Source organism: Astatotilapia calliptera, chromosome 13, assembly GCF_964374335.1.
Source record: "Astatotilapia calliptera chromosome 13, fAstCal68.1, whole genome shotgun sequence".
Classification (NCBI taxonomy): Eukaryota; Metazoa; Chordata; class Actinopteri; order Cichliformes; family Cichlidae; genus Astatotilapia; species Astatotilapia calliptera.
In genome coordinates this window covers 22,097,415-22,110,408 of record NC_137434.1, presented here as the reverse complement: position 1 = coordinate 22,110,408, position 12,994 = coordinate 22,097,415, and the positions used below count along the sequence as shown (strand labels likewise).

Below are 12,994 nucleotides of genomic sequence, written 5' to 3'. Positions count from 1 at the left end.
GGAAAAGCAAAATGGACAGCTGAAAAAATGCTGAACATGCTGAGGGTCCCTCAAATATACTTGTTAAATGAAAAAATCAGCAAAAAAATGCACAGGGAGAGAGAAGTAAGTTTCTAGGTCAGCCTGGGAGCTGCTGAATTTGAATCCACCAATCAGAGAGCCTGTGTACTTTTTCCCGCCAAAACATGTGCCTCTTTTTACACACGCAGCACAGAGAGGCACAGGATTATTGCAGCCTATTTCTCATAGTGAGGACTCCCCTCAAACAAATGAAAATAATTTCCTAACCGTAGGGGCTAGAGCGGTCATTCTTACACCGTTTTGTTCAGAAGAGATGGGGGAATCTTCCAGTGTTTACAATTTATCATTAAAATATGAATTATTAAAGATATTTGACTTCTAATGCACCATAACTGAGTAGAGCGAAGCAAAAACTGCCTTGACTTGCCCTCAAACAACGCTTTCTAACTCTAAATCTATTTGGAGTATCGATATCATTCTTTCACCGTAAGAGACAGCAGGGTTTGGTGAACAATCATGGAAATTTTCAGGTCTCTGTGGAAATCCAACAAAAAGTTATGACGAGAGAAAAAAGTGGTTCATTTCCACAGTTTGAAATCTGAAGAAATCTGAGCGAAGGACAAATTTCCTACCCTCAAACAAGTCCAACTCATTTCAGAACGGTAATAGGTGAGAAAATAATTCTTGAATTGTGAGCGTCACGAGTGTCTGAAGATATACCGGGACAAGCCTCATGTCTTAACTTTGCTTCGTTAAGGAGATATGACGATTCGAATATGCCTCTCATTACAGAAATGCAGCGGTGATTTTGAACAAACTCTCCATTGACTTTATATGGAGAGTTTTCTGACCTTGTGTTAGTCTGAGGAGATTTGCCAAAATTATATAAATCCCACAACAATGATGGTGACATTTTCTGAAAGCCAGCAAAAATACCTACGTTTTGATGTATAATTTGTGGAAGTTGAGTGAAAATTGAGCAAGTAGCAGGAAGTTGTTCGGACATGAAGTGAAAATTGCAAAACCTTCAGTGGCACACTGGAAGCCAAGAGCATAGCAACCATAACAACACATGTATTTTGTGAAAAATCACAATTTTGCAACTCAAAACTTTAAGAGGCATAAAAGTAAAACAGTAAAAGATTTGAAAAAGCTGAATCATACCTGAATAGCCCAATAATTTGTGAACATTTTAAAATTTGAATGGTTGTTCTAGGTGAAAGTATGAGGAAGTAGTTAAGTTTCAAAAACAAGCAAATTTTAGCAGAATTGCTGAAGTTTCCCATTCATTTCAATGGGACAAATTAAAGGAAAAAAGCTTAATATTTTAAAAAGTATAATAGCAAAAAATAGCAAAAGTCATAGCCGGAAAGAGCAAAAATAGCAGAATAGTTTAAAATTTGAACGGTGAAAATCGGCTGAAAATTGTGGAAGTAGTTCTACGGCGAAAAGTGTACGGAAGCAACTTGAAGAATAATAATAAAGAATAAAGAGAAACAGGAACTCAATAGTGTGGATGCTTAAAGCATCCACACAATGAATAGACTTGCCGCTCACTTCATCATGTACCCTGATCCTACCATCCAAATGTCACAGCAGAAATCAAGGCACAGACCAGGGAACGTTTATCCAATCTTCTATTGTCCAGTTTTGATAACTCAATCGTAGCCTCAGATCACTCGTCAGCGGTGCCCACTGCGGACTTCTGCTGCAGCCCATCTGCTTGAAGGTTCAACGAGATGCTTTTCTGCATACCTTGGTTGGAAGGAGAGTCTATTTGAGTTACAGCCGCCTTCCTATCATCACCCTGACCTCTGGCATCAAGGACTTTTGGTCCACACAAATGCTGCTCACTGGATATTTCTTTTGTTTCAGACCTTGTCTCTCACACAATCAATTTGGAGTCCCTTAAATCAGAGTCTTCATTTCCCACACCTTCAAAGAAAAACACAGTCACATTTGGCAAAAATCTATTAAGTATTTATTGTAAGTTGTTACATTTAGATTTCTTTCTCTAGCAGCACGATTTAAATTACAGATATTCAAGGGCAGTTACCATAAGTTGGAGTTTTCTTTTAATGCAAGATGTCATTGTGTAAACAAAGACAGAGACAGAACCGTAGATCAAAGTGTACCAAGACTGAGCACCGTGTAAACATGATGCTTAAAGGCTGATGAACAACATTTTTTTGTGTCTTTTCAGATTAAAAAGAAAAACAATGACAGAAAAACTTCTGACTGGAATAAATTAACAGCAACAGTAAAGATAAAATTAAAATAATAGCAAGCTTCTTTTGTGAGTGAGTTGTACAATTTTACTGGGAGCTGACCTGGTTGCTTGCAGTCCACATCAGTCACATCTCAAAAGGTTCAGTGCCCGTTATATTATGGTTTTGTTGGTTACATGTTGGGTAGCTGGATTACATGTGAATGATTCAGAAGTGACACAAACCCACAACAGCAACATGAAAAGAAAGCTCATGAAATGCGTTTCATCAGGATCTTTTTATATTCCAACAATTCTTTTCACCCTGTTCCACTAAAGTGGAAGGTAGATTATTATTTTGGCACATTTCATCCACCACAGAGACATACTCATTCTGTACTTAGTTGGACATTTGCAGTTCGAGTTTCCCTCTTTTTATTTATTTAATTGAATTCCACAAAGCTCTATATTTTTTTAGGCTGTTTATTCGTAAAGAAACTGTGTGACGTTCAGCAAATAGGCTTATTTTCTTTTCTTGATGAGAGTAAAACAGGGACTGCAAGAATGAAACTGGAGCCTGCTGCTATTACAAAAAAAAGAAAAATGGTTTTATGTGAGGTTTATTTCTAGCTTATGGTTCAGTCACTCTAGAGGAAAAATTAACATGGCAAAAATAAAACTAAACCAATGGTCCCCTGGTGAATACACTGAATATTTTGCAATTGGTTGGAGACTGATTGCAAGTGGTTGCAGCACCCACTTTCAAGTATGAGGCAATTTCACAGGTTGCCTATTGGGGAGCGGCCTCTCATCCACCAGGCAACCCATTTCACCTGCAGAAAACATGGCATAAAGCAAGACGCGAGGGCATTGAAAATAAAGAAATACCAGCAGTCAACTCAGGCTGACTAGAGTCACTCTGGTTTGCAAATAAATTGGCATCTAATTTATAAATACACGCAGACGGTACCAAAACGGCACACGGTTGCAATAATCTTGGTCATGCCTCAGTCTCCAACCCCGTTTTTCCCTAGTGTGACTGCAGCATTAATAACCTCAGGTCAGGCTTGCAGTTTCTTCCCATCTTCCCAAATAAATCTCACCAAAAAAAGTACACAAGTATATATCATCCGTTTTCCTTTTGACACTCCTCCCTGCAATTTTCTTTAAACCTAGTTTGTTTGTTTTTAAACTGGATGCAAATATTTTGTCTGTCTTGTTCCATCATGCAAAAAAAATGCCAGTACAAGCATGACTGAATATCTCTCACAAAGTCTAAACTCCCTAATACTTTTTAATTTTCTCTCTTTCTTGGACTACAGATTTAAATCACTGTGTGCCACAAGACTTGAGTCCCTCCAGTGCTATTTTACAACATGAGGTTGGGTTTAAACTAGAAGATATAAAAGTCTTTACATGCTACAGTTAAGAACTGACAATCAGTTTCCTCTGATAAATTTCAAAGTCATACATACAAGCAGTCATCTTGAAGACTGGAGACAGTGAGATGCTTTCTATTGTCTTAAGACTTCACCCTTAAACTGGCTACTATTCTCATCTCTGCATTTCAATTCTGAAAAGGGAGGTCACATCTGTTTAGTGCGGCAGGATGAGGCTCCAAATTTAATATACATCTCACCCCAGACCACCTTCTGGACCATTAGTGACCACAAAGATTAAATTTCACCTGTCAAAATAAAGCAATCAGGATCTCGCTCAAGAGACGTGTCAAGCAACCAGTGAAAAACAGCGAAAAGTTGAGCCTGACTCTGGATTAAAAAGCACTGTCCTGGTAAATCTCTCTTCAAATCATGCATGTGGAAATAACTGACCATATCTGTTACTACAAAGATGTTCATTTAATCATTCGGGTAATTCATGAGACACTCAAAACAAGAATTAAGTACCCATAACCATCAATATTATAGTCAAACATACTAGAAGAAAAATATGAACCTCTCAAAAGAGTTTCTCATATTTTTAATTGTCTGCATACTGCAGTACTTGAATACATACTCATACAGTATCGTTTATAGCAAATAACTGAATTATTTCATTTATTTAGCACAAAGCATGCTGAATAGAAAAAAATGTCACTTTTCTAATCGCCTAAAGTGACGGTAAAATTCTTTTTTTCATTTTCACCTGCAGATAATTTCTCGATGACCGTGATCTATCTACAAAGGCATGACATAAAGCAAGAGGCTTAGGCATCTAAATCAATAAAGAGAGAAGTGATTGCCTAAAACTGTTGAGAACCAACTTCGAGCAGTACCCGCACGGACAAAATCTCTTTCCGAGAGTAGCACAAACACCTCCAGAAGAGGTACAAAACAGACAATATGAGGGAGGAATTAAACATCAGTGCAATTTTTTGCTGTAAAATTGGCCCGTCTCTCCACTAACGGCTAATAACAGAGTTTTATATGTGATGTCACAAAGAGAGAAAGCGTAAGCCTGACAGGGGGAGAGTGAGACAGACAAGAAAACAAGATCTTGAGGTCTGTTGTGAAGCATAAAGAGGCACCAAATCCAACTGAGGGAACACACAAAACCGACATCAATTAATAAACCTTTCTTTAGCCATGATGCACTGTGGAAAGAAGGAAAACAAACACACACACACACACACACACACACACACACACACACACACACACACACACACACACACACACTCAACCATCCTACTGTCACTTCCATTTCAGTTAAGGAGCTAAATTTTCCTGACAAAAAAAAAAAAAAAAGTTAAAAAATAATTTAGATCTGAATCAAACCTCAACTGAACATTAAAAGTGGCTCATTAGAGCTGAATAAATGGTCCCGTAAGTAACTTATAACTGACTAGTCTATCGTTTTGCCTTAGTGGAGTGTTTAACAAACACAAAGCCCACTTCTGCTCCACATCGATGCTACTGTATAAACACAGTGATAGTCTGACTGGATGTGGCTACAAAAAGAACAGTAAGTTGAAGAATAGAAAAATAAGTTGCTGTTGCCACAGTGTTGCCACTCATTTCATCATATAATTCACAACATTCGTGGAGAGTCTACTGACAAACAACAAAGATAATCACAATAAAATATGGAATACTTCATGGTGAGCGGGGTTTATTTGAATGGTTAGAGTGAATTACTGCGACTTGCGTGTGGACAGTGCACACTTCAAAGGCAGATACTGTCATTGACTCGGCTAGCTTGTTTCCAGGTTTGCGCCAGCTCCAAAGCCCTTATAAAGTGAGACTATGTAACTTTTGAATGAGTCAATAACACGGTCTCACTCTTAGAGATAAAACAATTATATTCATAAGCAGTAAAACAAACTCTTTCCACTCAGTATACTCAAAGTTTGGATGTAACTAAGACTCCTGTCACACAGGCGTAGAGACCAGTTGGAGACCACTTGGCAACCATCAGTCACAGTGGAAAAAGGAGCAGTTTCAAACCAGGTGTGAGAGGATTCTGGATGTTGCTTGCCATCTCTGAAACTGATAGCAAAGTAGTATACGATGAGTAGATTGCTACAGTTGCCCTAAGTTTGCGTGACACTGACTTGTCTGCGTTTGCCGACTACTCGCCAAGAGGTTTTAAAACTGTAAAGAGTGCAACGCCTTCAAAGTAAAAGCTGCACCTTTTGAAACGTGTTGCTTCAGCCATAGATCGTATACAACACAGATGTAGCTCCTGTATGTCTTGAAAGACATACAGGCCAGCAACTGCTCACCAATTGATCAGAGTTTTTTTTTCTACAGCGATCAGTTTGCCAAGCGTTCACCGAGCAGTCTTTAGGCCTCTGTGACAAAGTGGCTAATGTTAGCTATTGCTAACGAACTTGCTGTGCGACTGACATTACTGAGTGCGTTTGCTAACTCTATGACTTGTGCTACTTCTAAACAACATTTTGTTTTAACCCTGAAGTTGTAGTAGGCAGAAATATGGATTTTTTTTTAAAAAAAAGAAAAAAGAAAAAGAAAGGGGGGGGGGGGGGGTTGACAAAACAATTACAGAATAAAAAAAGAAAAAAGAAAAATCATCCCTCCTCCTGCCACTCTCCCCTCTCTCTTTCAAGCCCCACTAACAGGTCGAGCATAGGAATATGGTTGTATGTCACTCCCCTTCTGGTTTCACATTCCCCAACGTTAAGTCTCTGGCTTAGCCCATTGTACCACCTTATCCGCTGTTCTTCATCCTCGTCTTGTACGACTCACCCAATCTGGTCAGAAGTGGGAGAAGTTTGCCTTTAAGTCTTTTTGTAGTAGCACTTTGATATTGTTTCCGGTTACTGTTTAGTTGAGTAGTCGAGTAGATTTTAATTCATTAGATTTTAGTTAAAGCACTAAAGGAAAGCTCTCCCGTGTGTGATTTGGTCTGTAAGGACCTGTAGTTGATCAAAATTCTTTATCACAGGCATCACAAGCCCAGAGGAGATGCAGGAGTGAAGTTCTTTTTCAGATCATAAAAACTACGGATATATTTTTCTTTAAACACTTACTGCTGTTTAAACACCTGCCTACCCCTACTTTGGCAACAAAAGGTTTTTCCTACCAAAAGTTACATAGTCTTAGGCTTTAAAAATGATAAGGACAAATCCTTGGTGGTCCCCTGTTTACCCCACTGTCTAATAACATGCTACTGTCAGGGTAACATGTTTGTCACAGAAAGTCATGATTTGGTTGATCTTTAAATAAATAAAATTTATTCCTTCAGTCAGGTAATACTGCACAGGGTCAGCTACAAGTCTTGTAGCCTGAGTAATGACAGTTTTATGACAGTCAAGTTGAATTCCAGTCATCTAGGTTACCAAGACTCCAGCACACAGCCACATAATGTCAGACAACACATTTATTTGTTTTCATCAAGGTTTCTTGTTTTTTTTTTTTATCATCACGAAGGCATATACTATTTACTCTGTATATTATTTGTTTTGTATGTATGTATATGTATAAACAAAAATAAGCGTACATTTTTGCTGAATAAGAAGAATATCAGCAAAGGGCAATGTAAACCATGGTCCATCTAAAACAGGTGAAAGGTGCATTAGCTCACCCTTTCCCAACTCACCCACAGTAACAGATTTGCATAGGCAAAAATGGGATTAGCCCTTAGACAGTGGATTCCTGAATTCTTTATAGAGATGCAAAATCTAGTTCAGCTCAACACAAGTTCAAAACAAACACACATACAAACAAACAAACAGAAATATGTTGACTAGGCCAAACTCTCTTTAACCCCTCTGGTCATATACATAGTCATTTTCTGTGCACATTTTTGTTTACAGTGTTAGGCTTCAAGTAGATCTAAAAACAACTTTTACATTGACAACTAGATGTGAAATAAATTAACCAACATGAGAGGTAGTGAAAAGCCTACAGAGACGTTTGTTTTCTTTTTTATACAAAGAAAAAAAAAAAACATGTCAGTAAGGCCAAAGCTTCGCAAACCTCCTCCATCCCGTTAGGACACTTCAGCTCTAGCTCGCAACCTTTATTTAATATTTTTCTTTATATATTTTTTACTCAATAAAACCATAGCCACATTTTAAAGACCCTCTCACTTGGAATCCATGGAAATTTAAAGACAAAAATCTAAACTTAGCGATGACAACTATATCACTTCACATCATCGTCATTGCTTGCAAAATCCACATTTAAAACGCAGGTATTAAAAATAAACAACTGTGTACTTCTCCCCGCTGTGTAAAAGTCACAATAAATTACGAGGAATGGACGCGAGCAGAAAACCTGGGTTTCTACCGTGTCTGTCCTCCTTGTAAAACGCTCCCAGTTTTAAACTCCAGCTTGCCCGTTAGCCCTGGGCAGAGACTCGCGCCAGCTTCAAACCTGCTGGCTGTTAGCTTCCCACAGTTACGAGTATTTAATAAGGTACACACATCTCACAATTTATAAATGTAAACTTGTTTTGATTGCACCATGATTTCAATATCTGGTTGTTGGTGAAACATTCTCATGTTACTTATATAGACTCTGAAAAAAACCTGCAAAAAAACAAGGAAATGTAGTTCTAGTGTGCAGAAGAGGGATGTGTCTGCATGAGAGCTTTATGAGTTAAAAAGTTCCAGAGTTGTCCAAATACAAATGTCTAAAATGCTTTCACTTTGTGAAAAGGTAAAACTGTTCCAAGGAGTGAGAGTGAAAGCTGATCTTGCGGTATAAGAATTGGTAAATTACTCTGTATTCCTCTGTTTCTGGTCAACTGGGCGCATGCATGCAGAACTCTTCATTAAAGCAGCCAAGCAATATCAGTTCAAGCCCTTATGGATATTCACATAGCCTGAATGTGAGTACTATATTGCCAAAGGTTAAACAAGAGTATATTTTTAATAAGGAACACTGAAAAACTGTGGCGTGGTTATTAGTTTCAACCTGTCTTCCTGACCATTATTCACAGCAGACAGCTTTTGTACTACTGTGACATCCTGTCTGTTTCTTTTGTTGAAATAAGTCTGGAGGAAACATCAAAATCCCAGGCTCCTGCAAAGGATTTTTTTTGTATTCATTCGTTTCCTTATTTAGTTTCTCCAACAAAACCTGAAGTTGCAGTTTAGAAACAGTGGCAACAAACAAAAACTTTATATCCTGAAAGGTGTTTATTAATTAACTTTCCGACAAGTGAGACAGAGCCTCAAATTGACATCCAATTGCATTTCAAAGGCCTGCTAGGCGTCGTGCAACATCCGCTCTTATAATTAATCTAGACCAAGCTTGGCACATGAATGTTAGGTAGTTAAAGGAGCCAGAAACATGGATGCCGACATTAATCAGTGAGGAGTGGCACAGTTTCATTGACACTCTAAGATGTGGCACTACTCACCCAAACAAGCCAGGAGGTCAGCTACCTATCGAGTGCTGAATACACTCAGAGGCTCAGTTAATTACAAAAAAAAAAAAATAAATAAATAAAAACATATACAGCACTCATGCACTGTCTATTGTACATCCACATGTTCATGTGGATGCACATGTTCATGTTCAAATGTTTACATCATTAAAAGAAAAAATCATTTCATGTATTAAAAATGTTAATGGGAGGCTTGGCACAACCGCTTAAACTCTCCTCTTTTTTTCTCTGGTAAATGTGTCACTGTACCATAAACACACGGCCGTTACCGTAGCATGCTGTCAAAGTCTGATTAGAAAAACAAACCAGAGTGTGCGCGAGGGCTGGCAGTGGAGTAGAAAATTAGCATGGCTAGCACAAGCATGCTAACTGCTTGACTACAGCATGCTGAAACCTAGACGGCTAGTTGAAAAGGCGAGTGTGTAGCATGACTATGCAAGCTTCTTTTACTAGCCCCGTGTGCAAGCGTTGTTATTACCAACCCTCTTCACTAGCTCTGGTATGAAGAAACAAGCGTCTTGAACAGGCAGTAGCTAACTGAAGGACCACCACACGGCAGAAGGACCAAGGCTCCACAGCCTAGCGACCAGTACTGACGTCATCACGGCATCTCTGACATCGTGTTTGGGACCTGGTTCGGCGTAACTGCTTATAACAGGCATCCAATCTCCGGTTTTTAGCCACAACTAAAGCTAAAGCCTTACAGACAAAAGCCAGGGTTTGATAACCTTTTACATTACACCCGCGCCTGCAATTTCTGCTACTGTTCTTAAAGCAGAAGCGGCTTTCTATAATGCTCAAAAATTCACTGTAAAACACTACAAGGTAAGCCCTCTTTTTCTGCTCAAGAATTAAAAAAATTTAGATGATTATTTATTTGGATTCAATGTATTTTTTCGTCTGTTTGTTTTTCTCCAGCTGTGTTTTTTCCCCTAGACTGGGCACCTGTGCTTGTCAGGCCTTGATGGTCTGAACTGGAGGGAGGAGGAGGAGGAGGGAGGGAAACGAGGGAAAAAAAAAAAAAAAAAAGGGAGGTAGGGATTGGTGGACAAACTGTGGTTGCTTTCCAGAAAACCTGCAGCAGCACTTGTGCTGCCTTTTCCTGCATGTAAAGGCATTGTGATTTTCTCAGTGGAGAGATTTTTTTGTCTAAAGTTCATGAGTAATAATAATAGATGTAGCTGCCCAACCACAATTCTAGCCCTTCTCCCAGTTAACGAATCCTAAAGAAGGAAAGTGCTTGGATGGACGGATGGATTGGATGGACAGGTGGACAAATGGTAGGTGCTGCACGTGCTGCAGACACCTTCAAATCTCCTCAATAAAAATACTGCAGTAAGCCTAAAGATGTCAGAAGTTTACTTTTTCCCATCACTGGACACAGACAGCCAAACAGAGATACAGTCCTCCCCGCCCCCCTTAAATACCTCTTAATATTCAAAAACAGTTGCAGTCCGCGGCTTATATCATCAAGCAATCATAGTGAGAGAGAGTTGCATGCAGAGCCAGTGTGTCTACTGGTTAAAAGGGCAAGAAATGCCCTAAATCCCACCGACAGATAGATGTCATGTTTGGACAGTGAAGGAATGAAGAGCAAAATTAAATGAAAGACATCTGAGGAATGGGACAGACTTGAAAAAACTAAAAAGTTGTTAAAAATAATGAGTAAAGACAGAGAATATCACTAAGTAAGGGTAAAAAGCATGAGGTCTAAAATATTACAGTACAGGAACAGTGGGCTTGTCCTTTTTGTCTCTCTCTCTCGCACTCTGTTCCCACCTCCTAAGGAGTCTTTGTCCACAGTTAACCAACAGCGGGTCACTAGGTTGGCCATCTCAACTGATAGCTGATACGTGGGTTGGCCAGTCAACCATAACGAAAAGCACAAATTGCTAGCAAAACAATCACTGGCCAGCATTAATGGTCTAAAACTGACCAATAACCACCAGCAAAGGCTGACCCACCTCCAGCGGAGAACTGGATATAAATTGCTTAAAAAATATAAATAAAAAAAACTAACAACCAGCTATCTTGGATGTCACTCGGCCATTTCAACCAAAAAAGAGGGAGAGGTTTTTCCAAACCCGACTTCTGGCACCATAGTAGTATTTGAAGTTTAAGTAGTAGTCTTGTTGGCATTTGATGGCGATGATGGAGGCTGGAGGAGACTAGGTGTCGAGGCAGGTGCGCCTCCTGCTGGCCAGGAGGTCTCTGTAAACAGAGGAGTTGAGGAAACGGGGGAAGGAGTCCCGGTGCATCAGGGTGTAGATCTGGAGTTGGGCCTCCTCGTACATCAGGTTGCTCGGCTCTGCCAGGCTCTGGTTTATTCCTTCTCTGACCCGTGAGTCCAGACTCACCTCGGGTAAGGAGAACAAAATTAAGTAGAAGTGATGATCTGTGGTTTGTTGGGACAGGAAATGTGCTAAGGACTTCAACTTCTGCATTGAATCATGCACCACCCCAGAAAGGTAACCATAATGTTGCGACAGACTGCAACCACTACAATCAGTCTGGTTGGTAGAAATAACATAAACAACATACAGAGTTGTGTTAAATTATAGTATTTACATCAAACAAAAATGAAGTAGAGATACAAACACAACAACCAGCATGCTGCTAGCAGGTTTTTAAATGACAACGATTAAAGTTGTCACTCAAGATTAAGAAAATGCATAGACCCCTGTTAAATAAAGTGACTAGGTTCTCTGACTTTACTGTATAAAGACCAATCAGGCTTCTGAGTGTAGTCATACCACAAAGGGCCTTTCTGAGGCATTACAAACCTACCAATTTGAGTAAATGTAAAGTCAGTAAGCAAATAAGCACAAATAACCTGATTAAGCAGAACATCAAATCCAATGATAGATACGGACGTTACCAGAATGGATTCAGTACATTTTAATACCACAACTCTAAAAAATGTGATGGTACTTGCTTTGTTTTTTGGTACCATCAGTACCGTAGCCATGACATGGATTAGTTACTCATCTGCAATAGTCTCGTTTTTTTTTCTTCTCCCCCCCCCCCCCACACACACAGCACTGCTGCAGACAGGGTAGTACACAGCCCCGCCCCTCACTAGCAGCTGAACAGATGAACAGCAGCACAACAAATGTGACGAGGCATCTTAAAGACTAACACCCCAGTCTTTATGAAGAATTTTGTGTTGTCATCAGCGTAACTGGTAACATTAGTTGTCTGTTAAGCTATGAAGCAGACAGGAAATGAAGCAGACATAAGTCTGCAACTAGAAGCTGTGGCACCCTACCTTACCAACTCTGATCAGCAAGGAAATATGGTGCCAAGTCACCAGAAGCCACAGGAAATAAACAGATGAATACATTTGCACGAACCAGTAATGATCTAATTATTATTATTATTATTATTATTATCATCATTTTTTTTAATAAAAAATGCTTAATTTTGTGATTTTTTTTCCTAAGTGGCATCAGAAATAGTATCTTTCAGGGTGCTGGTGCCCAGTTTAAAATTTTAGTAATGTGAAAACCCAGCTAATAGATTAATTAAATGACACTGAGGAATGGCTAGAGGAACACCGATGTGCAGAATGTGCCAGCACTAGCCTATTCCACAGAGGCTTCACTCCTAAAGCACAGTAACCAACAGATCCTCTGCCAGAGTTACTGTTCCAGACACCACAGTATACCTGCAGAGCTCCCATATCCATGTGTAAAGACCATTTTTTGTTTTTCTTTTGCAAATGAGGAATCAATCCAACTTAAAACTATAGTTGTAAATCACATTAGCACATGTCTGCATAGTAAATCAGAAATAAGAAACCACTGCCATGAACTGTGTTTACAGTTTTAGTTCAGTGACTTCTCATGGCCACATTTTTAAATTAGTGATGAACCCTACACGAAGTCTAGCTATGGCTGATGGGAAATA

At 39.3% G+C, this 12,994-nt stretch overlaps 1 protein-coding gene across 4 annotated transcripts in view; it reads right to left on the bottom strand.

The window, feature by feature from the left end:
• Positions 1-1,979: 1,979 nt before the first annotated feature.
• The window catches only part of rgs17 (regulator of G protein signaling 17), a 28,347-nt gene continuing 17,332 nt past the window's right edge, over positions 1,980-12,994 (bottom strand). For all 4 annotated transcript variants that reach the window (XM_026190336.2, XM_026190338.2, XM_026190337.2 and 1 more), the window contains one exon: positions 1,980-11,442. In XM_026190336.2, the coding sequence (XP_026046121.2) occupies positions 11,254-11,442 (189 nt within the window). In that variant the 3' untranslated portion in view covers positions 1,980-11,253. The remainder of the gene's footprint in view (positions 11,443-12,994) is intronic.